At 47.4% G+C, this 26,294-nt stretch overlaps 2 protein-coding genes and 1 pseudogene across 2 annotated transcripts in view; 2 read left to right on the top strand and 1 right to left on the bottom strand.

Annotated features, from left to right (window-relative positions):
* Positions 1-4,557, top strand: part of PPM1M (protein phosphatase, Mg2+/Mn2+ dependent 1M) — a 5,031-nt gene extending 474 nt beyond the window's left edge. Inside the window, exons 2-11 of the mRNA XM_044916922.1 lie at positions 1-124; positions 775-898; positions 1,040-1,294; positions 1,737-1,849; positions 2,199-2,283; positions 2,390-2,508; positions 2,671-2,734; positions 2,955-3,062; positions 3,172-3,320; positions 3,682-4,557. The exon at positions 1-124 is cut by the window's left edge and continues 26 nt beyond it. Coding sequence (XP_044772857.1) covers positions 1-124; positions 775-898; positions 1,040-1,294; positions 1,737-1,849; positions 2,199-2,283; positions 2,390-2,508; positions 2,671-2,734; positions 2,955-3,062; positions 3,172-3,320; positions 3,682-3,826 — 1,286 coding nt within the window. The 3' untranslated portion in view covers positions 3,827-4,557. The remainder of the gene's footprint in view (positions 125-774; positions 899-1,039; positions 1,295-1,736; positions 1,850-2,198; positions 2,284-2,389; positions 2,509-2,670; positions 2,735-2,954; positions 3,063-3,171; positions 3,321-3,681) is intronic.
* Positions 4,558-6,566: 2,009 nt separating this feature from the next.
* WDR82 (WD repeat domain 82) lies at positions 6,567-26,047 on the bottom strand. The gene is made up of 10 exons (XM_021694992.2): positions 25,623-26,047; positions 21,277-21,374; positions 18,290-18,356; positions 13,606-13,690; positions 13,521-13,538; positions 12,813-12,929; positions 12,204-12,359; positions 11,711-11,780; positions 11,008-11,150; positions 6,567-9,408 (listed from the first exon to the last, which is right to left on the bottom strand). Exons 1-10 carry the CDS (start codon positions 25,781-25,783, stop codon positions 9,379-9,381), a joined length of 945 nt encoding a protein of 314 aa, XP_021550667.1. The 5' UTR covers positions 25,784-26,047; the 3' UTR covers positions 6,567-9,378.
* LOC110584941 lies at positions 14,313-15,477 on the top strand (annotated as a pseudogene).
* Positions 26,048-26,294: the final 247 nt, after the last annotated feature.

Below are 26,294 nucleotides of genomic sequence, written 5' to 3'. Positions count from 1 at the left end.
CCCGCTTCCTGCGCGGCTCGGGCTCGGGCCCCGGCACCGCCGACGCCCCGCGCCGCCCGGACGCCCGGCCTGTGCGCAGCCCGGCGCGGGGCCGCGCGCTGCCCTGGAACGCAGGCTACGCCGAGTGAGTGCCCCCCTCCCCGGGTTCCCCCGCACCCCCGCCCCGCTGGGCCAGCCCCGGCGCCGGGACCAACGTGGAAAACAGCCTAAGCTGAGCGAGTGCCCCCGCCCCCCAGCCTTGTGGATATGCCTCCCTCCGGTCCTCACCTGGGACTCTGACAGCCTCCCCCCGACTCCCAGTCCCACCGCGGCCTTTTCTTGGGGACTCCAGCCTCCCTCAGAGAGGCTTGCGAGTTGGGAAGGACCTGCACCTCTGGGGCTTCCAAGATGAGACAGGGACACTGGGTAGAGTTCCAGCATCGTGGGCCTTGGAGCCACCCTCCATCCCCGCACGCACGCATCTCACCCTGGGTTGTGGCCTGTGCTGTATGGGACCGGAAATCTGGCTGAGATGGGATGGAGGATAGGCAAAGGAGCCCAGATTTCCCCAGGCAGCCCCACCCTCACCTCCCAGCCTAGGTCAGCGGGTAGGCTCCAGGGGGGCTGGGCCCCGAGTTTTGCCTTAGCCTGAGGTTTGTCCAGATGTGTGTCAGGGGCAGCATGGGGGCTGCTGCCTCAGAGGTAGGGCTCCTCCTTCTGTGTACCAGCTCTGATCTCTGCCCGTGGGGACATGGGTGTGTCCCTGAAGGGTCACTGACCACTTACCGGTCTCAGGATCATCAATGCAGAGAAGTCTGAGTTCAATGAGGATCAGGCGGCCTGTGGGCAGCTGTGCATACGGAGATGTGAGTTTGGGGCTGAAGAGGACCAGGAGTGGCTGACCTTGTGCCCAGAGGAGGTGAGCACAGCTGGGTCCGAGCCCGGCTTTCAGGCTGGGAGCAGGACTGCAGGTTGAGGTTCTTGCTCTAGTGTCCCACTCCGGGCCAGGGGACAGCTGGGGAAGCCAGGCAGAGCCTGACGCCAAGCCCTTCCTGCACAGTTCCTGACAGGTCATTACTGGGCCCTGTTCGATGGGCACGGCGGTCCGGCTGCAGCCATTCTGGCCGCCAACACCCTGCACTCCTGCCTGCGCCGGCAGCTGGAGGCCGTGGTAGAGGGCATGGTGGCCACTCGGCCCCCCATGCACCTCAGCGGCCATTGCGTCTGCCCCAGTGATCCCCAGTTTGTGGAAGAAAAGGGCATTAGGGCAGAAGACTTGGTGATCGGGGCTCTGGAGAGTGCCTTCCAGGAATGTGTGAGTGTGGCCTTTGGCTGGGGAAGGGACCAGGGACTTGAGCGGCACCCCTGCCCACAGCGGTGGTCTCCTTGGATCTTTGCATGGGGAGGACAGGATGGGGTTGGCTTGTTAGTGACGGTCATCGTTGTCATCATAAGCCCTCCCGTTTACCCGGTGCCTGGTACGCCCCAGGTGCTTTTCCAGGCCGCGTACCTCGTGCGCCCTTGCCGGTCCCTGGGGCGGGGGCTGCTTTCCCTTCCTCAGTTCTGGTTAGGACTTCCCTCCCTCCCAGGGGATACGCCTAGATCCTCTGACCACAGGGATCCTGGAGTCAGAACTAGACTCTGGGTGGGGACCGCCAGGCTGGCTGGTGGGGAAGTGAACGGTGGGCTGGGGACTGGGGACGGAGTGGCGTGGTGGTGCTACCGGCAGCAGCTCAGGTGGCTTCGGTTTACCCCAGGATGAGGTGATCGGGCGGGAGCTGGAGGCCTCAGGCCAGGTGGGCGGCTGCACAGCCCTGGTGGCTGTGTCCCTGCAGGGCAAGCTGTATGTGGCCAATGCTGGGGACAGCAGGTAAGAGCTGGAGGGTAGGTGTGGTGGTGCGGGCCGGCGGGCACCAGGGGCAGGGGGACAGTGAAAGGGGGCTGGAAGTGGAGGGATGGAAATGGGGATTGACTGGCTGGATGGACCTGGCGTGTCAGGTGTGAGTGGGCAGCAGATGCCAGGGAGGGCAGACACCTCGAGCGCCAGGCCCGAGGGCTGAGCCTTTACTCTGCAGGCTGTAGGTAGTCACGGGAGTGGGGTGGGGGGGGGGCAGAGCTGGTCCCCTGGTGGCTGGAGGAGGGGCCGACAGGAGGGAGGCCATGAACGAGGGCGGAATCTGCCCCACAGACCTCTCCCTCTCTTCGGCAACCCTGTCCAGGGCCATATTGGTACGGAAAGATGAGGTTCGGCCCCTGAGCTCCGAGTTCACCCCGGAGACTGAGCGGCAGCGGATCCAGCAGCTGGTAGGTGCCTTTGGCAGAGGGAGGCTGTGGAGCCCCAACTTGTGAGTCCAGAGTCACCAGAGGCCACCAGAGAGAGCCTGATCTGTGCCTGTCCTCCCTACCCCAGGCCTTCGTCTACCCCGAGCTTCTGGCAGGTGAGTTCACCCGACTGGAGTTCCCTCGGCGACTGAAGGGGGATGACTTGGGGCAGAAGGTTTTGTTCCGGGATCACCACATGAGAGGCTGGTGAGTGAGGTGGGGTTGGAGACAGTGGGGAGAGCCCTGGTGTCCAGGCCCAGTGTGTGGCCTTGGGGCCGTCCTCCTCCACCTGGGCGGGGTGGGCTCCCTGGTGCGGGGAGGTGAGGGGCTGGGTGGGGCCTGGGTTGATGCTGGGTCTGCTCCTGGTAGGAGCTACAAGTGCGTGGAGAAGTCGGATCTCAAGTACCCACTGATCCATGGGCAGGGTAGGCAGGTCAGTGAATGGCCCCCTCGAAGAGCCCCTCTTAAATCGCCCCCTGCAGAGGTGGGAGCTCCTTTCTTCCTTGTTGGGGGCTGTGGCCTGGGTCTCGGGGTTTCCTCCAAGGCTACAGGATGTTTGTCCCTCAACCCATGGCCCCTGAGGGCCACAGTATGCTTTATTTGCACATTGGCTGGGGCTGTTTGCTGTCACCTCACATCTCCCTTGTCCCCAGGCTCGGTTACTGGGAACACTGGCTGTCTCCCGGGGCCTGGGAGACCATCAGCTCAGAGTCCTGGACACAAACATTCAGCTCAAGCCCTTCTTGCTCTCTGTCCCACAGGTGAGCGGGCAACAGCCCACACCAGCTTCCATCTGCCCAGAAAAGCAGATGATGAGGCTGGCGGGAGCCGGGAAGGGAGTGCTGAGGGATCCTCAGGCTTAACTTGCAGGTCACTGTACTGGATGTGGACCAGCTGGAGCTGCAGGAGGAGGATGTGGTTGTCATGGCAACTGATGGTCTCTGGGATGTCCTGTCCAATGAGCAGGTGGCACGGCTAGTACGGAGCTTCCTCCCTGGCAACCGAGAGGACCCACACAGGTACTGTAGCTTCTGGGGACCTGCCTGGTACCAGCAGCGACACCAGGATGTGGTTGTGGCTAAGCGGACAGTGCTGATGATGAGCCCGGCTCGGGGCATGTGGTCAGGAGTGGAGCTGTCTCACGCTTCTGGGGGCGGTGACTGTGGGTCCCCAAAATCTCTGGGTTCCAAAATCCCCAGGACCAAAAATCTCCGTGGTCCAGCCTGTGGCCCTCCCATGCTTGTGGCTTGCCTGGCTCCACAGCTGGACTGCATTGTTTGGGTTCCCACGTGTCTAGCCCTCCGCAGCAAGTTCTCCCTGAGGGGGGCCCTTGCCTCTTTGCTGTGGCTCCGAAGTGCATCTGTAGGATGACCCCCACAGGTTCTCGGAGCTGGCCCAAAGGCTGATACACAGCACGCAGGGAAAGGATGACGGTCCCACAGGGGACGGGCAGGTGTCCTACGACGACATCTCAGTGTTCGTGATTCCGTTGCACAGCCAGGGCCAGAGGAGCGGCGGCCACTGAGGAATTCAGACACTACATCCCAGAACCACTCTGGGGCCAGGTGTAGTCTGGGCATCCCTCCATCATGGTCAACAGCAGGCCTACCTGCCCTGCCCCAGACACAATGGGGTGATCCCCCACCCCAGCCTATTTCAAGGAGAGCGTTTATACCAGGCAGCCAAGGCAGGAAGAGTATGGAGAGCCCAGCTCCCCAGGTCCGCCCTTTGGCAGGCAGGGCAAGAGCGCAATATCAATAACCTCCCTTTACAATGTAGGAAACCCGGGGCGGGGGGGGGGGGGGGGGCTCCTCTGACAGGGTCTTAGCAGCCCAACGTTATTCCCAGATGGGGACAGCCGGACTAAGGGCATTGGCCACGAATGCCAGGAGGGGCAGAAGAGCCTCTTTGGATCCAGGTCTCCAACCCATGAATGTCAGGGTAGTTACTCAATAACCCCCAAAGCCCATGCAAGGTGCCTTATGGGAAGCTGTGGGTAGCCTCCTATCTGCTCAACAGACATCTTGAATCAGCCCCTTGGGAGAGACCAGCCCAGGTCCTGCCCTGCCCCCTTCTGCCACTGGAGGGGAGGCAGAGGCTCAGGGGGCTAAAGTTGGGGCAGAACAGAAAGAGGCAAGAGGAGCCCCAGAGTTTGCTGAGCCGGGAATGTCCCCTGATCACTTCCTCCTGGCCCCAGCCCTGCCATAGGCTGATGTGCCAGCAATGCGTTTGGTTTTGTTGCTCCCCATCACCTCCCTATTATTAAATGTTTGTGTGCTGAAGAGCCCTTGTGGATCGTGGATTGCTGTAAAGCTTGGCATTATAGTACACTTTTTGCTCTTTCTTGTTACTTTCCAAAGAATTGGTCTCCGCTCCCCCTTGCAAGTTTGCCTATAGTCAGGACTGCATTTTCTCTGAGGGCCTCCCTAGTCCCCAGCATGCGGTGAGCCCCAGTGAGAACTGTGGTCTAGGACACAAAAAAGTCTCTACCACCATCCGTGAGCTCTGGGCTTGATGTACCAGGAGTGCCTTTAACTTGGTTTTGCACACCTACTTCGATAAACCAAGAATTAGCTGGAGACAAATCACCATGTTCCAGGGCTTACTGTCTGATGAACAGCTTAGTTCTCCACCTTCCCCACAAGACTGTCATCACCTAGCACTTGCCAAGGCCCGGGTGCTCGGAAGCATTTGTTGAATTACAAGGTGACCACCTTTATGATCTCAGCCTCACACTCCTACTTTAGTTTACAACTGGGATAAATTCTATTCAGGCAACTCACAACCCTAGATGGGGGCCAGGAGGGACATGGGCTAAGAGGCACCAGAACTGATGGTAAAACTTACATGTTTAGATTACTGGGGAGGCTCTCAGGCCCCCTTTCCTGCCCATTAGCTCATTTTATTTTTATTTTTTAATTGGCTCATTTATTTTTTTTAAAGAAAGCTCCATGCCCAGTGTGGAGCTTGAACTCACAACCCTGAGATCAAGAGTCACATGCGCTGAGCCAGCCAGGCGCCCCTCATTAACTCATTTTAGACTCCCATTTCCTATACATTCTCCAGGGAAGGGATAGGGAAAACTACCAAATTTCTCGGCACTTCTGGGCCTCGGTCTGGCCACAGCTAGGCCCTGACGCCCTGGGGACCCCCGAAGTGCTGGCAGCCTCTCCAGGACTGCTCTAGTTAGGTGGCTAGTCAACGCAGGAGTGCGCCTTAGCAGCCTGCACTTTGACTTCCTCTCTTCAGCAACCACCCCTGCCCCCCAGCAGTGTGGGCAGCATCCTGTGCCTGCCTCTCACCCCCATCAACTGCGGAGGCAGCTCGCCCTGGCGGCCCGCTGTCTCTGCTCTTGCTCCTCACACAAGGCCAAAGCCCAGGGGGTGGGCACCCTGGTCTCTCAACTGCAAGCATGTCAAACTGGCGGGAGTGACCACTGCAGGGTCAGCCACACTGACCTGTGTGTTCATGCGTCTCAGCAGAGCCAAAGGCTGCAGCAGGCCTCCCACCAGGCCTCTTTCTCCTTGAGCCGTCTGCCAGAAGAACCTGTGCGTGGCCTATCATCACTCACATGCTGGCATGTTCCCTCTGCTGCTCTTCATAATCCTTGGCCAACCTCCAACGACCATGGGCAAAGTGGCAGGCCCAAGGGTGTCTTCTCTGGTTCAGAGGCGGCCAAGAAGAGGCAGGCAGCTCTGAGGACACTGAGTTAGTGCATGGGCTCTAGGAGTTGCCAACTCACCAGCCAGGCAATGGGTTATCAAGCTATTGGCCAGGCCCTCTGCCAGAACTAGTGCAGGAGCCAAAGAAGAGGCCCCATTCTCCCTGCCCCACAGAAGCCAGGGCCTAGCGGGCCAAACTTTATTCCAGCTAGAGGCTGCCAATCTGATCAAGCGTTGAGGTAACAATGGGGGATGAAAGGCAGCCTAAGGTACATGCCAGGGAGCCTGAAATGCTACTTCAGTGCTGGCTCAGGTTGGCTCTTCCCACTCATTTCTGGTCCTGTGGCTGCTTATTAGCACCTGTGGTTGAGACCCAGGCTGCGAGGCATTGAGGTCTGGGTCTAGGAGGTCTTCCCACCAGCCCCCAGGCCTTGGTCACCAGGGACAGGCAGGGGACAGTCCCAGGGAGCCCAACAATCCATCCACACAGCATTATCATGAGTCCCAGGGTGAGTCAGGAGGACTGACAAGAGACGACCCACCCCTCCCTCCAACTCTGGGAACCAGGCAAACAAGGCTATGGAAACTCAACAACAGAGAGGCTACAGCCATAAAATTCTGTTTAAGACTGTTAACATGGAAAAAATGTTTATATGTTAAGTACAAAAGGGACATAAAATTGTATATACAGTAGAATAACAACTATGTAAACACACCAAAAACCTATGCACAGAAATATCTAGAGGAACATTTAACACCAAAAGATTAACAGTGGTAGCATTTGGGTGGCAAACTGATTCATTTTAAAATTCCCCAAATTTCCTCAATAAGCATTAATTATGATTGCAACAGGAAGTTTGTTTTTTTTTCTTAAAAAAAAAATGAAAAATAAAAAAAACAACACCCCACTGGCTGGTGGTTGAGCAGTGCAGTGTCACATACAAATCAGTGGCTTTGGCCTGGACTCTCAAGAGCATGGTTTGTGCCCCCTCCCACCCCGAGAGCTAGGGTACCCCTGGCTCCATGGAGAGCATCCCTGCAGCCCCAGCCCCTCTGCTCCCTTTGTTCTGCCTTATTCCCACACATCGTCCCCAGTCACTTCCAGCCCTTTCCTCTCCTTGCACACTCAGGAGAGCCAGCTCTGTAGCCATGGGTCCCTAGAAAGACAGGCAGTGCCGTGCATATTTCAAAGGACATGGTACCTTAGCTTTGGACACCAGTAACTCAATAGAAATCATCTTCCTTGCTGACAGGCAAGTGGCTGCTGTGGTTGCAGGTATGTTCATTACGCAGCTCTTCTTGTAAACCCACAGTCTCAAGCACTCTGAACAGTTATTCCTACCATGAATTGTCTACCCTGGAGAGCCAGAAGTGGGCAGTAATAGCTCAGATCACCTGGTTTCTAAAAATCCCTCCACTCTTGAGAAGGCAGAGCTATAGATAGTGGGTGGCATTGGAGAAAAGCTGCAGATTCCAGTCTACGTTTTGGAAAGATGTATGCCCCTTGCCCTTTAAGTTTGAGGAACAAGTCAAAAGTAACTGCTAACAAAACAAAACTGTAATTGCTAGCAACTCACAGCGTATTCCTGCTGCTGAATGAAGGCAGTTAATGGCTTGCTTCCCCTTAGCAGCTATGTACTCTTGGGCAAGTCATAACCTCGTTGAGCCTGTTTCTGTATCTGCAGGGAACATGTGACCTGCTTACATGTTTGGGAACTTAGTGAAATAATATGCCACTGGTCCTGCTCTAAGAAGGCCATGCAGGGGAAGGAAAGGCCACGAGCAAGCCTTAGCTCATCGCAACCCTGATCAAGACCTCTCCCCCTTCCAAGAGAAGGCAAGGAAAAGCAGCAGACATACCAGGTAAACAGGAATGACCTGTAATTGGAAAAGAAGCTTCAGACAAACTGAAAATGCTCTGGTTCCAGCATCGTGTCCCCAGACGCCAGAAGCCAGGCACAAAAGGCATGCAAGAATGACTGTCAACATGTACAGGCGCAGACAGAGCATCACCGAGCAAAAAGGGGCTAATACTGCAGAAAGGGCCCCAAAGTGCGGCTTGAGGAACACAAGGGAAGTTATCCCAAGACCCTCGTTTAGCTGCCATGGAAACAGCAAACACTTGAAGCTTTGCTTCGTTCTGTCTCCCAAAGAAATAAGGGTAATAAAGAAGACTCACTAACACTTGTGGCAAACACTATTAGCAAGGATTCAGTCTTTCTCCTGGGCTGCCGGACTCCACCGCCTTCTGCTGAACTGTGAGAAATGACATATTCTATATACATATATATATGCATACATACATATACATATGTATGTATGCACACACGGATATATTTAAATGAAGGTGTACACACTGTGCTAAAATACAAACAACAAAAACCCCATGTCATATATAAAAAGGCTAAATAGAACATATAACACAGGCCTAGAGCCAGCTCTTGCTTGGGAGCTGGGAAGGGGTGCTATCATCTGGAGACTCTGTACACAATTTGTGGTGGGCAGGGAAGGCATCAGTGTAAACAACTCAGACTCACTCCACAATACTGGCCCACAGGAAAGCGTGATGTAACTCATGTACAAAAATAGACTCCCACCTTGCTTTTGTACAAAACCAAGCTTGGCAAGCACCCAGAAAGACCGCAGGTTTGTCTTGATGACGGGGGATCACACTAGGCTACTGCTAAACCTCCCAGCCATAGAAACTACCTGCAACCCCTACTTCCTCCCTTTCAGGCTCTTGGGCCATTTCCCACCCAACACTCAGAGCCCTGAGGCATGCCCAGATCACCCACCCTCACATGACTAACTCACAAGGCTTCCTGGCAAGCAAGGTCCTTCTTTCTGTATCTATCCCTTTCTTACCCCAAGATATATGAAGAATTATTTCTGTAAATGTTTGGCACCTAAGTAACATGATGGTTGTGGAATAATGCCACAATGACAGAGGGAGACCCAGTAACAAGACATGCAGGGTGAGGGCAAGGGGTGCTGAGCTGCCCTTAGCATCTCAAAACCAGAACTGTGGCTTCCCATGCATTTATGGGGGTGGGAGAAGGGATATGCAGAATTAACAACTTCACCGGCTCCTCAGCAGCAAATACATTCAAAATTGAAGGCATCTTGAGGACCCCAGTATACCCTAATCATGAATCTGGTCACTCCTCTGGAGAAGCTCAGTGCAGTGACAGCTGTAAAATCTAAGTCCTGATAGAATCTGCCACACCAAGAGTCTTTTTGAAGAAGCTCGGCAAAGTACTTTTTTTCTTTTGAGCAGATGTACAGCACATCCATGGGAAGGCCGTGTGGAAGGATGCTCTCCAGCCCAAATGATCCAATCCATTATCTCAGTCCCCTCTGAGTTCTTTCCTGCTGGCCACCCTCACTGTACACAAACAGCCGAGCAGCACCAAGGTCAGTCATCAATGGTGGGCAACCAGAAGGCCTGGAAGGAGAAACAGAAGTCAGTTTTTTTTTTTTTTTTTTAATTTTTATTTATTTATTTATTCATGAAAGTCAGAGAGAGAGGCAGAGGCAGAGGGAGAGAAGCAGGCTCCCCGCCTAGCAGGGAGCCCGATGCGGGACTCGATCCCAGGACCCTGGGATCATGACCTGAGCCGAAGGCAGACGCTTAACCGTCTGAGCCACCCAGGCGCCCCCAGAAGTCAATTTTTAAAAGCCAAGCCTCTCTCCTCACTGCTGAGGGTTCTTACCCCTCCCCATAGCATCAAGGTGCCCAACCCCAACGGTGGAAGAATTTTGGCTGGTGGCCTTCCCTCATGACCAATCAATTCTGGCAATCTAGGGAGAAACACCCCCTCCATGCGAAAGTAACCTGGTCTTGTCTTCAACACTGTCTACCTTCCATGCCAGTGGCCCAGTGGTAAGGAAAAACAGGAAAGCTGTCTGGAAGGTGGGTGTCTGGGTAACCTGGACTCATTGCTAATCTGCCAGGTAACCTCCAACAGGCCCTCTCCTTCCTGAGCTGTAAAAAAGTGAGAAGAATTGAACTAGATGGTTTTGCTGCATTTCCTTCTGACATGGTTTCCTTAGTTGGAAAAAAAGGGGAAAAAAAAGAGCGAAGGGGGCAATGTGTTCTGGATAGGCTAGAAGCGAAATCCCTCATCCTCAAATACCCAGGAAGATTTAAGAGATGCCAAAAAGAAACTTGAGACTGAGACACACTTCGCTTTGTTCTGCTAGCGTTGCCTAGGAAGAGACAGGGGCCTAGAGGAAATTCTAAGTAGTGAGTTATGATCAACTGTATGACTTTCTGAGGAACTCAGCATAAACTGAAAGAAACGGCACACTGAGAGTTTGCAGCCACAAAAGGCTGGTTCAAAGTATTTTTTTAAAAGGCCAAAAAACGGGATGCCTGGGTGGCTTAGTCGGTTAGTTAAGCGTCTGCCTTCGGCTCAGGTCATGATCCCAGGGTCCTGGGATTGAGTCCCACATCAGGCTCCCTGCTCAGCGGGGAGTCGGCTTCTCCTTCTCCCTCTGCCCCTCCCCCTCGCTCGTGCGAACGCGCTCTCTCTCAAATAAATAAAATCTTAAAAGGAAAAGAAAAGGCCAAAAAACTATGAGGTGTAGTCCCAAGTAGTTTGGGCATAAAACCAGGGGCCACAGCAAAAACTGGCCTGAGATCTCCCAGCAGAACAGAGGTGATCTCAGATCAGGAAAAGAAGAGTAAAAGTAAAAGTGAAAGATCAGTCCATAAGCATCTGACTCTTGATTTCGGCTCAGGTCGTGATCTCAGGGTCCTGGGATCAAGCCCTGAGCCGGGCTCCCTGCTCAGCGGGGAGTCTGCTTCTCCCTCTCCCCTCCCCCCGGAAATAAATAAATAAATCTTAAAAAAGGAGGGGGGAAGACTAGTCCAACCAGAGATCAGATAATAGGTGGACCAGAGAAGCCACCAGTTGAGGAGTAAGAACCTGGAGGCTTGTCACATACCTATATAGAACACAGCTTGCTGTGCTCACTGAAGCACCCACCACCCCAACTAGAAAGGGTCCCTAAATGGAAGACATCTCCCATGCTCACATACCATGTTGGAACATGCACTGGCAAAGGTCATGAACTTGGGGTTGAACTGCAAACAGGTAATGGGGCCTGTGTGTTTGCCATCCAACACAGCTACTTTTATACCACTCTCTCCATTCCAGACATGGATCTTGCCATCCTCTGAACCTAAAGGGAATGATAAAGGAAAATACAACAGCTCAAGGTGCAATGCAAAGACAAATGGGAAAGACACAAATTGACATCTGGAGAAAAGCCAAGCTTCAGGACCTGGCCCCTCATCAGAAATTGAGGGAGAAGAGGCAGTGGGAAGAAAGGAAACTGATCTTAACTCTCAGTTATTTGTTCCTGAGCATGTCATTTCTCCTCTAACTTCAGTTTTCTCAACGGGGCTGAATATCATCACATTCTACCAACATCGGGCCACTGACAACCGAATGCAGGGTTAAATCAGGAAGTTAGTATTACTAATAAGACCGTGCTTGTAGAGTTTAACTCATGCTGGTCCAGGGAAGACCAACATTATTAATGCCAGTTCCCGGTAAGGAACTGCAAAATCAGGATAAAGACACTATACCTTTGGCATAACGTGCTGTTATACAGAAATCTGATAATGTCTATCAAAAGGATAATAGATAGTATCTTAATTAGTTAAAACTAATAAAAATAACGCAAATAAATGCACAGTACCAGAGAAATAACCCCTAAGGGGGATAAAGCAAGCTTACCGATCATAATAAACTGGGAGTCTGGAGTAAATGAGGCCTCCAGAGTGACAGCTTTGCTGTTGGCATAACCCTAAAAACAAGAACAGTTCTCTTATCACAGCCCTGTTAACATAATTACCTGCAAACACTGAGCCAGCACACACATCACCTTCCTTTCCATGAAACCCTCTCCTCTTCATGCATAGCATCACCAATGTTCCACACAAGGCTGCCACCCTTTACAATTCAACCCCATCTCCAACTCTGTATTCAATGCGGCAAGAAAATTATTTTGGTCAAGAATTATTTTGTATCTAAACTCCAAACTTGGGTCACTATGTGAGAAGTGAATGTCTCAGAGTCCAAGAGAAGTTCATGTTCAGAATGAAAACGCAAGCCGTGCCTCCACTGGTGAGTCCAGGATAACTGCTGGTCTCCATCAACCAGCTAACATAAATCTCAGCCCAGGAGGTAGAAGCATGGAAATAGCCATGCTCAAAGGTTGTCAGCTCACCCCAAAGGTGTGCATCACCACTCCCTTGAATGCATCGATGAGACGGATGAAGCTGCCATTGGTGGAGATGAGGATGAGTTTACCATCATTGCTGAACTTAAGTCCTGTCCACTCACAAGTCCGATCGTACTGCATCTTAAAAGTCGCAAATGGCCCCTGAAATGATAAAGACAGTAGCCCCAGCCCAAGGCCCATCAGTGTTCCTCCTGGCAGAGCCAACTCTCACTCTATCCCTTTAGATTCCTTTTTGACAGGGCGCCTGGGTGGCTCAGTTGTTGAGCGTCTGCCTTCAGCTCAGGTCATGATCCCAGGGTTCTGGGATCGAGCCCCGCATCGGGTTCCCTGCTCAGCGGGAAGCCTGCTTCTCCCTCTCCCACTCCCCCTGCTTGTGTTCCCTCTCTCACTATCTCTCTGTCAAATAAATAAAATCTTAAAAAAAAAAAAAAAAAAAAAAAAGATTCCTTTTTGACTAGGAAAAGGAGAGGAAGAACTATTGCTCTGACATTCTCTAATGTCTACCACATACCTCCTCTACCAAGGAAAAGGCTCTCATCTTACCCTTCAACACTTCCATAATACCAAGATAGCTCAAAGACTCAAAGATTTTACCTTATCAAAAGAGCGAAGGTCATAAAGTTTGACCATTTCAGAATTGACACCTGCAGCAAAAATTAACCCTTCTGGATCAAAGGAACAAACTGGCTTGCCTTGTAGATGCATGAGGCCCTAAGAAAAAATAAGAAAAAAAAGTTAATGAACCCAGGATCCTACCACTATATAATTTACTTTTTCCAATGAAAACTTAAGAAAGGGACACAAATAGACACCTGCCTACCTAGGGAACAGAAAAAGCAAACAAAACTAAGTAAAATGAGACTTTTTACAAACAGGTCTCCATACAACTGGCTTCATCAACCCTAACTGTACAATTCTATAGACACTGAATTCAAATAAAAACAAATTCCTTGAGGATAAAAGCTATAGCTCACAGGTTTCAGGAAAATGGTTTTGAAAGCAAAAAGCCACAAAAAATCCTCATGATTCCGTAACTACAGTTTTGTGGACTACACTAAGTCTCAAACCCGAGTACCATCAGCATCACCCAAGGGTGGATTGAAATGCAGACTACTGGGATCCCCTCCCAGAACTTCTAATCCAGTCGGTCTGTGGTGAAGACTGAGAACCTACACTTCTAAGCAATATGCACTGGATTAGGGTATTTGCTTAATTACCAGCTACCTACCAGGAAGATAGATTTTCTCCAAAGTTTAGAAAGACTCTGGGATCTCCGGTCTCCTAACTGCCAGGTAATGGTACCTCACAGTTACACTTTGAGTGTTTCCTATGGTAGGCAATGTCATCAGCTCTTCCTCTCAAACAAGGGAGAAAGTAATGGTTCCATTCTGAGATCCCAGAGTCGAATGGTCTTATCAAGAGACCCAGAAATGAAAGTGTCATCCACAGGTGACATGGACAAGGCCACCACCCTGCAATGCATCAAGATAAATAGGAGTTGAAGCAAAATATTTGCAAAAATTGGATGTGAACTCTAAACCACAGGTACTTTCCTACCTACACACACCTGTTCTCCCAAAACTGCCATTTTAAGAAACATCCATATACAAGCAATCTGGAATAACCAAAGGCAACTAATATAATGAAAAGCCCTATGAATGAAACTAATAGCAATGAAAAGAGAAACTTAAAACTACAGCATAAAAATATAAGATTCCAGTGTAAATCAAACCACAAGGAGATCCCACCTCACAAGAGAGAACAAGTGCTGGTGACGATATGGAGAAATTAGAACCCTCCTGCATTATTGACTGGAATGTAAAATGGTGCAGCTGCTTTTTAGGCTTTACAGTTCTTCAAAAAGTTAAAGACAGATAATTACTATATGACCCAGAAATTGCGCTTCTAGGTATATACCCAAGAAAAATGAAAATGTATGTCTACACAAAAAGGTACACATTATGTCCACAGCAGCATTATTCATATTAGCCAAAAAGTGGAAACAACCCAAATACCCATCATCTAATGAACAGATAAGCAAAATGTTATTATCTGCTAATGAAAAGAAATGAAAGCACTGATTCATGCTACAACATGTATGCACCTTGGAAACATGGTAAGTGAAAAGAACTGGACATAAAAGGCCACACACTGCCTCATTTCATTTACACAAAATGTCCAGAATAAGCAAAGCTATAGAGAGAGAAAGTAGATTAGTGGTTACTGGGATCGTGGAGGAAGGGGGATAGGGAGTGACTGCTGAGGGGTGCAGGGTTTCTATTTGGAAGTGATGAAAATGTTCTGGATTAGGGGTGATGGTTTGCCCAACTCTGTGAATATACTAAAAACCTAAATTGCATACTTTAAGAGGGTGAATTTATGGTACTAAGCTATATCTCAATCAAAAAACAAAACAAAAAATCCTCATGATTCCTTAACTACAGTTTTATGGACTACACTAAGTCTCAAACCCGAGTACCATCAGCATCACCCGAGGGTGGACTGAAACGCAGACTACTGGGATCCCCTCCCAGAACTTCTAATCCAGTCGGTCTGTGGTGAAGACTGAGAACCTGCACTTCTAACAAGCTCCTAGGTGATGGTGAGACTGTTGGTTTGGGCACCATACTTACTAAGCCACAGGCCTGTGCTAACAGCAACTGTATTTCTGATATGGGTCCACTCCTATGGTTATAGCATTAAGAGTCGCTCACTCAAAGACATTTCTTCCAAAGGCTCACTCCAAGCTCTCCTGTCCCCTCTGCTCATGTTCTCACTTTGCCACGCCCTGCTCTGAAGACACCTGCCGCCTCCCAAGCATTTGGGCCTGGCCTGCAAGGAAGGACAGCACGTGGCTCTACTTCACTCGCCTCTCAGAGCACAGCACAGGCCCAACTGAGGGCAGCTATGACCTGTACAATGCCTACGATTCTAGTCAGTACCACCTATAGAGAAAGCCCTTGTGGAAACAGACATCTGGGTAACTCTTCTTCTGGATTATGGAAGAGTAATTCCACATTCGGGTTCGGCTGTAAAACACTTCATAGATATAGGAGCTGATGTCATAGATGAAGATTATAAAGGAAATGTTATTGTGTTATTTCATTTGGACAAAAGTCTGAAGTCAAAAAGATGACCAAATTGCACAGCTCATTTGTGAATGGATTTTTTTTTTTTTTATCTAGAAATAGAGGAAGTTCAAGTTTTAGATGACACTGAAAGGGGTTCAGGAAGTTTTGGTCCCACTGGAAAGAATTAAAATTTATGCCATGAATAGAAAATAAGAAAATGTACTTTTTTCTTAAAGCTTTTACCTAAAGAAAAATTTCTTGCACTATAACTCAACTAACATTCATACTAGTTCCTCAACCTAAACATTTAAAGATACTGTAAGCCAAAATTTCCTGGAAATGCTGGGGTGGTAATAAAACAGAGTGAGCAGAATGCATATGGACATGTAATTTTAATGCTGCGGTATTCAGGTGAAAAGCTCAGAGGAAGTCTATCTTGGCACAAGGCTCTATGCTGAGAGGTAAAGGGAATGCAATGAGGAGCAAAATCTCGACTCTAAGGAAGCTTGTCTAGTTCAGAGAACTCCAAGAGAGGGTCAGAGAAGGCTTTCTCAAAGAAGCAGCACATGTAGTGGACAGGATTTCAATGGGAGATGCCTTTATGAAAAAGGTGCCACATAGGAAAGCATGAGGCCCACATTCAGGAAGCAGCGCAGAGTTCACCTCAACTCAAGTGGCAGAAGATAATGCTGGGAAAATGAGTCAGAGCTGGATGGAGGTGAGCCTGACTCCAAGGGGAAGGAGCAGACAGATGTAGAGAACCATTAAAGCTTCTGGACACAGACTGTGAAGTGGTCAGAGCTGTAATACAGGATGCTAAAGCAGGATGATGAGGGATGGGGAGATTAATTAGGATATGCCAATAATTCACTTGACAGGGCATGAGCCGGGGCAGACAAAAAGGAGAGAGTACAGAGCTGAGTGACACATGAGGTTAAACCTAGGCAGAATCAACAGGATTAACAGCTCACTAGATGTGAAAGCAGGGGAAAGAAAACAAACAGGTAACAGAGGCTTTGAGTCAGGATAATCAGAAGGGACAGTGATGAAGAAATACGAGGCAAACAAAGAGGAGCTAGCCCAAGGCATATAACAACGAGGGATGGTGTGCTGGACCTGTCAGGTGGGGCATGAAAGAAACACCTACGTAGATGAATATAAAACCTGGAGGTGGAAACTGAGTCTGGAAATCAGGATAGACATGAGCTAAAAATATTGATTTGGGAAGCCATTCACCACTGAATGAACTTAGTGATGGAGATATCTGAAAAAATATCGAGAGGAAGAAAAACGAGGGTAGAATCTTGTTTATTTTAAAGTCAAAAGGAGGGCGCCTGGGTGGCTCAGTTGGTTAGGCGACTGCCTTCGGCTCAGGTCATGATCCTGGAGTCCCAGGATGGAGGCCCGCATCGTGCTCCCTGCTCGGCGGGGAGTCTGCTTCTCCCTCTGACCCTCCCCCCTCTCATGCTCTCTGTCTCTCATTCTCTCTGTCTCAAATAAATAAATAAAATCTTAAAAAAAAATAAAATAAAATAAAGTCAAAAGGAGAAAGAGAGGCCAAGAATAGCAAGAGTAGCACCAAGATGGGAAAAGTTAAGATGCCAAAGGAAAAAAAAAAAAAGTTACCAAAAAAACCCAAAAACAAACAAACCAAACCCCAAGGCAGTAGATTTTAACTGGAGGCAGCAGGGAAAGGGAAATAAAACAGCGTGGAAAAACCTCCATAAATGATTCTAGGACTAGACCGAGTGATTTAAACAGTGAATGAGTGTAAGCAGGTGGAGATGGGAGTATGCAGATTATTCTGTCACGTTGGACAGTTAAAAGCAGTGGGAGAATTAAAATAAGGAAGACCAAGTAAGTCTGTAGGCAGCAAGGAAAGGTCTAATTAAGAAGACGGAAGCAAGCAGAAAAAGGGAGGTTGGTTTTGTCAAGGAAGAAAGGCTATTTCTTTTTAAGGAAAGGGTTCCAAGAAAGAGACAGAAGAGATAGAAGTTGAAAAGAACTCATTTGGGATGGCCTTGATTTTCTCAAAACAACAAAAGAGGCACAAAGTCATCTAAGAATCAGAACATCAGGAGGATGGATAGTCAGGAAGATTGGAAAGAATTTTAAACAACTGCAATCAACTTATAATTACAGACAGTACATTTGTGAACATTAATTTGACTAACAAGCAAAAACATCTACTTGTCACAAGCCATTCTTTGTTTGGAACTACACAGTAACCAACAGCTGCCACCTTTCATCTTCAGCAACACAGATTTGCCCTGCCCAATCAGAAGCACAGCCGAAAACAGGGTGCTCTTCGTCCACCTCCTGTCAGGGTTCTGTACCACTCCAAGTTGTACTAGGCTAATGTATATTTGCAAACAAAAGGACGAGGAAATACCCTCAATGATGGAAAATGTTCAACATTCAATCCAAACTTGAAAAATTGGGAGGAAAAAACACTGGGGGCACTGGGGTAGGAGACAGAGAAACAAAATGCATTACAAAGAATAGGAAACAAGCATTTGGACTTTCAAAAGTAACAAAGGACAATTTTATTAATATTTTTTCATCCTCGTTAAGATCTTCACATGGAACATATTTATGTATAGCAAAGGCCTGCTGAAATGGGGCTGCCCATACTGGAAGAGGCCTCAAACACGTAAATGGTCCTTTCATGAAGGGACATCTGCTTGTTTGGGGTTTCTAAATGATGAACATAATTTGTATTACCTAGGTTTCCACTGAGTATCTTTAATCCTCTTTTTTCCTAGTTATGTTTTAACTGAGATCTTGGTTTATTCTACAAAATCCCACCCCTGCTTCCACAACCTCAGTTAATCAAGTGTTGACTATTTTAGGGAGGTTTAACAAGAGAAGACTAAGAAGGATGCCAAACAGCAGTGAGGAACTAGCTTCAGTTCACTAATAAAATCTCTCTACTCTCCTGGTCTCTGGGTAACCTCAGGGATAAAAGAACTATCTACTTCTGTAACACTTGGTTCTTACCTTTTGCTATGTCCAGGAAAGTATCTGATGTATTTGTTGTCATGCAAGGACAGGTAACGAATAGTATCTGTAAGAAGACAAATAAGGCATGATGATATCCTATTATTTTTAAAGGAATTGCTTTGTATTTTCATCTTGAAAACAAGGCCAAAGAGTTCATTGTTTTTCATAACTCAAGCAAGGTGTGAATAAATAAGGTTAAGTAATTCCTCTCCACAGCTGAAGAATGGGCACTACAGATTTCACATAATTCAAAAGCAGAGTTCTCAAGTTGACGTCATATAGAGCAATGTTTAAAATCATTGTTACCACCATCTTTGGCTTCTGCATAGTTACAGTGCAACCTGTCCTGCAAAATTACCCTGCCCGCACCACCCCCCAAAACACAATAGCTTCAGTACCCACAGAACGGCAAGCCTTAAAGAAGAACATTTAGCTGCTCAGAAACAGGCTCAAAGAATTAAGAAGCCATGCTAAACTGAGGATCAGGCTGGACTCTGGCATAATATTTTTGTCCAGGGTTCTTCAACAGTGTGTCGACCCAACCCTGACCTAAATGTTAACTGGATATACAATTTACATCAAAACTAAACAGATGGAAAGAGAAGTAATGTCCTACTACTTTTTAAATTAACCAACTATCCACTGGTCCTTTGTGCATCAAAGAAGTCAGTTAAAATAACAATAACCAAAAGAATGAGAATATTTGGGTTAAAAAGATCTTAAAACATTTAAAAATCAAACTCATGAATATACCAGCAAGTCATAGCAGTGAGATTTTGTCAATACCAAAGAAAGGAATAATTCATAGAGGCTTGTACTTGGGGAGAAAAAGACAAACACTCTTAAAAACCAAGGGATTTTATCTGAAAAAGTAAGCAAAGAAAAACGATGGTGGTGGGAAAGGAATGAAGTGCCATAAAGAATAGAACTGGAAAGTGCTGTGCCCCCAAAAAGACTAGGAATAAGAAGCAATTGTTGAGAAAGAGGCAGTAAGAAACGGTGCCAAAACACAAACAGGAAAGCACAAAAGAACATTCTAGAGGCAAACAGAACACAGAAACAAAGAGGCTGAAAGCACCAAGTCATTTCAGTGGTTCACAGGGGTACTTTCTAGTAACAGGGCATTTGACCTGGGAGAGGGAAAATCACACTCTGTACGTTCCAAAACGGAACTCTAACATAGTTTTCTTTGAAAGTCTTCAAAGTTCTAGAATGACAACTGCAAAGTCTTCCTGGCTGTTCTACTTCTGAAAACGACTCACCTGCCCTAAGCAGAAAAAGACTTCCTCCCATTACCTGTGCTCCCCGGGATGAGCAGGGCGTCGCCATCCTCTCTGCCCCACTCAGTAGCTGGTGCGCTGTTCCTGGCAAGGCAGTGGCCTGTACAGTTATCTCCTGTACCGGGTGGTATCACAGACCCTCAAACTGTACAAACTACTACCTCAGCCTGGAATCAGGCAAAAGGAAACGGAGCGTTGGAGGAACTCTTCAGGATGCACTCGAGACAGGAAAGGCAACAACATCCTCACAGCAGAGGCCTGGCAGCAAGGCTGCAAGTGCCACACATTTGCCTCATTTTGCACCATATTTGGAGAATCCTCACATTTATTCACCCAGAAAAATACCCCAACAGAAGAAGTATACCAGTCATTCAGATGATCACATAGATATGTTTCCTCAGGATCCTAATGATTTATATTCTTGTCCAAAAGCATCAACTGCACTGCTTACTTAGAAAACCCCTTCTGAAATAGAGGCATGAAAAGTAGAAATGATATACTTACTAAAAATCAAGTACAGGCAGAAAAGTCCCATTAAAAAAATAAAAAGACTTCTGCCCATCTGCCCTGAGATAGGCACAGCCAAAATAGCAGTCTAAGTGATCTTTGTTGGATGACATTAGAAAAATCTTACTGTAGGGGCACCTGAGAGGCTCAGTCAGTAAAGTGTCCAACTCCTTATTTCAGCTCAGATCATGATCTCAGGGTTGTGAGATTGAGCCCCAAGTTGGGTCTGCAATGGGCTCCGTGCTGGGTGTGGAGCCTGCTTAAGATTTTCTCTCTCTCCCTCCCCCCACCCTCATCACGCTTTCTATAAATAAATAAATAAATAAATAAACATCTTACTGCAAAAAGTGAAACAATCAATAAATCCAGTGAGATTAAAAAAAAAAAAAAAAAGAGTCCTAACACAAAAGTAAGTGTTACATAGCTCAATTACCAGGATGAACTGTCAACTGAGAATGACTTATTCCAGGGGAAATACAGGTAAAAATGGCAATCACTTATTAGAGAAAAAAATTCACAAGTTTAATTTCTAAAAATAACTCTTTACTCTTCAAAGACATTAGTTTTATTTAAAAATTAAAAAGGGAGGGCATGCCTGATCGGCTCAGTCAGTAGAGCATGCAACTCTTGATCTCAGGTTATGAGTTCGAGCCCCACGTTAGTTGTAGAGATTACTTAAAATCTTTAAAAATAAATAAAGTAAAAAGAGAAAAGGGACAAATTCAGATTTCAAAAGAAGTCCCTGAAACCAAAGATAATTAAGGTCAATACACTATCCTTTATGACACAGACCATAAAAGGTAGGCATACACCAGAAACTCTTCTAAGGTCCTTAAATTACCATAGTTCAAGCATTTGTGGTTATTTACCACTTGCTGTATGTCAAGTATTCTTTCCTTTTATTTATTCTAAAAGTATTCTTTCAAGTTTAAAGAAGTACAAACTATAAATATAATTCATTGCTTCCTATACCATTCTAATCTGGAGACCTTTCATAGTCCATTTCAAGTCCTTCAAAAGTACTAGTGGATTGCTTCCAGCATCCCCTGAGTCGTAACAATGTTGGCATTGCTAACATCATAGGAAAATATTTAAATTAAAGTAACTCTAACCAAAGCAGAAGTAGTCACAAAGATTCCAAGAACTATTTAACAAAAGAAACCATGACCATAACTTCCAAAAAGAAGGCTTGCTTACCGTCTATTTTGTTAGAGCTGTACACGACTGTGTTTGCTGCATGGGTGTATCTGATGAGGTCCACGCCATATTTCTTACTGTACAGGGTTCTCTTTGGTCTGACGAGGAAATGGGACAGAGAAAGAAAACCATCAAAATCCTCCATCACCAAAATCTGGGATCTTCATATAAAGAGAAGCACTTGAATGATGTGGCAAGGATGAGCATTCTTGGGAAACTCTAACACTGGAGAGAAACAGAAATTCTTCCAAAAGGGAGGAAACAAATGGAATCAATCAAGTACAACAGACTTTCACCTCTGAACACCAAATGCTGAGGTTAAGAAGTGGAAGTAAATCTGAGGGCTCAAATGAGTCTTTACTACAATGTTCAGAAGTAAGTTTTGAGAAAAAGTACATCTATTTGGGAAGAAAGGCACATAAAACACAAGTCACAACTTATAACAAAGACAGATATGGGAATACATCATACCAATGAGGCCATAACTTTTCTTAAGCCATCACTTAAGAAATAAGGTCCTTTTTTCAAGAAGAAATGATTTATCAAAACTGAAACTAGATGCAAAATTGCTTGCCTTTCCTAACATAACCTGCTGTTGCAGAAGCTATCCATCCTCCCTATCCTACAAGTCTGAAGTACTTACTGAGCCTTATAGAAGGCAAGACTAACTCTCCCTAGGAATAAAAAACTAGTCATTACTTCTTTTCTTTTTTAAAGCAAAATCACGTATTTCCAAGCTAGAGGTTACCAATCCATTTGAAATTCCTTCAATGTTTCCCTCTATAGAACCTTGAAAATCAAAGATCAAGCTAAAACGGATCTCAGCAAAATCTTTAACCAAAAACTTCACCATGTTCTACATTTAGGTATAGGAGGATTTCATAAATCCTATACCAATGTTTACAAAGAGTTCCAATTTTGATAAAGAAAGAAGTTCACCCTCTCAATGGAACCTAGATGCTAAATAATCAGATTACTCAAGCAGCTTTAAGAAGTCAAATATTTGCACTTTCAATTTTTGTTAATGTTAGGGAGGGTCAAGAGTTTCGATAGATAAAACCTATTTCCAAACAAGACTTCTCACTCCATATGCACTGAATTTTCCACTTTCTCACCTTTAACTGAAAGCTCAGCTAAAAAGATCAGCCCAAAGGCTACCCTGCTGAGTCCACCATCCTGAGTTCTGCTGTGGGGTTACTGTGTGGTAAACAGTGAGTGAGCACATGCATGCACAGGCACATGTTCTTGCTCTCAAAAAAGTTGACTTTGTTTCTGCAAGTGGAAAAAGAAGGTTACTTATCCCAATAATTCGGTCTGTCTAAAATAGTGAAGACAGGGGAGCCTGGGTGGCTCAGTCGTTAAGCGTCTGCCTTCGGCTCAGGTCATGATCCCAGGATCCTGGGATCGAGCCCCACATCGGGCTCCCTGCTCTGCAAGGAGCCTGCTTCTCCCTCTCCCTTTGCCTGCTGCTCTGCCTCCTTGTGCTCTCTCTCTAATAAATAAATAAAAATCTTAAAAAAAAAAATAAAATAGTGAAGACATATCCTGAAGACCCAATGTTAAAGGGTGTGGTATAAGGAAAATTTTCAGTTCCACTTATATATGGTCTATTTGTCTCAAATTTATCAAGTACACTAATTGAAGATTTGTCCTTAATAACAGAAAATTTTACTTCTTATCACTTCCTAGTTTGAAAGAGCCTAATTTTTACATCCATTTCACAGGATCTTTACGAAGCCCATGCACTACATTTTTCCATGAGTATTTTGGGAAGTTTCTTTCCACAAACTATGATTCTTGTGATCAGGTATGAGTAAGTAATATTAAAGCCTTCTCTATGAATAATTTGCATCACCTAGCAGATATCTTTCATATTCTTTCAAGATGAAAAATCATTCAGTGGATGTTAACAAAACACAGACAAAATGAACAAAAAACTGGAAAATGTTAAGCATAAGGAACCCTGTTTTAGCCATTTTCAAGCTCCCAAATTCTAACATTAGTACCATCTAGTAGAGATACTATGCCTTCCAAAAAAACACTACTCTTCTACCAATGTTCATTTGACTTACACTAGTGGCAAATTTTTTCTTCACATTACCACTTAGGATCATGGACTCTTAAAGGTGAAAGATGTCATCTAAAGTGATCTGACCACTGTCACATACCTGGTCACAAGGCCAAACTAGAACCCAGGTCTCCTAACTACGAGGCCACTCTCTTGCCACAGACCACAATGTCACAATTCACTGATAAGAGAAAATTTTAAAAAGTGTGCCCTATACTATTATATCAATGTTAAATTTTCTAATTTGGATAACTGTGCTCTGGTTATGTAAAAGAATGTCCCTGTGCTTAGGAAATCCATGTTGAAGTGTTTAGAGATAAGGGGCTTGATACCTCCAATTCATTCCCTAATGGTTCAGAGAAAAATGCGTACCTAAATACTTACATACAGAGTGATAAAGCAAAAGGGGTAAAATGTAACCGATTACTGGATGATATGGGATATATGAAATACTGTTGTAACTTTTCTGCAAGTTTGTAATTATGTAAAACTGCTACATGAGTGAATAAACTGCATTAGGTCATGAAATTAACATTTTACTTTTAACAAGACAGGACTTCCAAGTCATGTAGAAATGATGCCACATTTGGAGACAAACTGCTAAGGAATGCTGTCACATGTCACAACCTTCATTTCCTTTGAATGAGAATATACATCTCTATCCTCAGGTTACAGGAAGAAGTTCTAATCTGTGCACAAGCACTAAACATTTGAAGCCAGCCAGCTTCAAATTACTTCTAGCTCCAGGACCCAGCAACCCTGATGCCCACTCCAGCTCTATGTCACTTTCTCTTCCAATCTGATTCAAATGGCCAGACCTGGACAGAAATCCACCTACTAAATGAATAATGGTCCAGCTAACAATTCTCTCCTCACACAGGACCACCATTATAGGCCTCTCTTCCGCATACTGCAGGCGGAATCAGAGCCAGTTACATAATATTTTTTCATAGCCCCCGTGGGAAAAAATTGGGGAGAAGATACAGCTTAGACCAAAACAGAATTACTTTAGATAACCAAATTCACAAATGAAGAGACAAGTTCCAAAAGAAAGTTTATAGAAGACATCAGTTTTAAAACAAAAGGCAAAAGGAACAGTTGGAGAAAATAGAGAAAACTCCGAGAATTCAAAAAATATTATCTGGAGCTAGGTAACAAAATGAAATCTGACAAAACCAGTAGCCACCGAATTAAACCAAACATCTGCAAGCCTACGTGGGGAAAGTGGCTGAGGAAAATCAAATCTAGCCTAAACCAGTTTCTCCTCCAAAGGAGCTCACAATTTGGCAAGGAGAAAGCAAAGCAGGTCTACAAAGGGTGAGGTGAAGCTGACAAGGGCCCAAAGAAAAAGGCAAAATGTGCTTTTAAGACTTTACAGAATGAGATGAGATGCAGAGCAGTGGGTCTCCAGAGGGCTTAGGGCAACAGAGAAATTTCAGGATCAGGCCCTGAATTCTGATAATTCCACGTGGACCATGTAATAATAATAAAAAAAAGTATAAGAGGAAACACGAAATTGTTATAGGATGCCTTTTTGTTTTCATAGCAGGTTCCCATTCGGGTCAGGATGGGACAGCCAAGTTCGTTTTCTTCTGGCAAAAAGGAAAAGTTTCTGATGTTGTTCAAAAGTTAACTACAAATGCGGGCATCGGGTCTCAGGGAGTAGGGAGTAAGAGAATGATTTAGAACAGAAAGGAAAAGACAGGGGGCCCAAAGAGGCAAAACAAATAAATCCTGACAGCTAAGAACTGCAACCCACGCGGCCTTCCGGCAGAAGGCCGCGGGAAGCTGAGGGGCAGGGGATGGGCGGGGTGCCAGGGCTGAATCGAGGTCACCGAGGAGGGCACAGAGAGCGAGCTGTGACGCTGCTGACTGAGGTAGGAGAGCTGCCTTTGCGGTTCTGCGCGGGGGCTAGAGCTGACGGGCACCTCTGACAGAATCGGAGGAGCGGAAAAGCTACCTGCTGGGGCTGAAGTGGGCGGACCGGGCGTTTAAAGGTCAAGGTCAAGGTGGGGTTTGGCAAGCAACGCAGAAGCGCTTTTCCAGGAGGCCGAAGGCACACAAAATAATAACGATGTTATTATCACTCTCATTATTTTTAAAAAGAAAATTAAAGGTCTCCTGGGCGGCTTAGGAGTGGAAGCGGCCCTGGCAGCAGCGAATGCAAAACAGGCCGGGGGAGGACGGCGGGGGCGAGCGCTGGGCCACGGGAGGGAAGGAGGGTGGGACGGACCGACGACGGACTCGGGCCCGGGCCCAGGGCCACCGCCGCACTCACTTGCCCTCCTGGCAGTCATAGAGCACGATGGAGTCGTCGTCGCTGCTTGAGATGACCGTCTCGCCGTTGGGGCTGAAGTCGAAGCAGTTAATCTTGTCCGAGTTTTCGCGGAACACCTTGGCGACGCGGAAACTCCGCAGCACGCTGTCGGTCAGCTTCATGGCGGCGGCTGCTGGAGGCGGCGGCGGCGGCGCAGGGCTGGGGCGGGGCCCGGCGGCGAGCGAGCGGGCGGGAGGGCTGGCTGCCGAGGGGCCGACCCGGGCGGGGCGGGCGCCGCGCCGGCGGCGAGCGCAAAGGCGGCCGACAGTCGGGCCACCTCCTCCCCTTCTTCCTCCTGCACGTGCGACGCTCTTCTGCCCAGACTGCGAGGGCTCGCGGACCGTTCCTCCTCACAGTCGCCTCAGAGCCAACCGGCGCGGCGCCGGCTCATTGTGTCCGCCATCTTGGGACGACAGGCAGAAGCCGAGGGCGAGGAGCCTCACCGCGGCGCACGCCGGGAAAGGGGGCGGGGTGGAACGGCGGCGCGAGGCGGGGCGGTGAGGCGGTGACGTCAGTGCGGCCGCCCAAGAGTGGAGTGGCGGGGTGGCCGGAGGCAGCGATTCCCTGACCAGCCGTGGGGCCCGAGGGGCGGGGATGTCCACGGCCTTCTCGGGTGGGCCCGAAGGCCGCTGG

The sequence above is a fragment of the Neomonachus schauinslandi genome, chromosome 1 (assembly GCF_002201575.2).
Source record: "Neomonachus schauinslandi chromosome 1, ASM220157v2, whole genome shotgun sequence".
In the NCBI taxonomy this organism is placed as follows: domain Eukaryota; kingdom Metazoa; phylum Chordata; class Mammalia; order Carnivora; family Phocidae; genus Neomonachus; species Neomonachus schauinslandi.
Note: the sequence above shows the minus strand (reverse complement) of the source record. Positions and strands in the feature narration are given on the sequence as shown.

Coding starts and splice junctions, on each gene's coding strand:
- WDR82 (XM_021694992.2), bottom strand. CDS start 25,783: ATGAAGCTGACCGACAGCGTGCTGCGGAGTTTCCGCGTCGCCAAGGTG. Junction 13,691..18,289: donor TTTCCTGGACATAGCAAAAG/GTAAGAACCAAG, acceptor GATGCATTGCAG/GGTGGTGGCCTTGTCCATGT. Junction 11,781..12,203: donor TGGTGATGCACACCTTTGGG/GTGAGCTGACAA, acceptor TCTTGTTTTTAG/GGTTATGCCAACAGCAAAGC.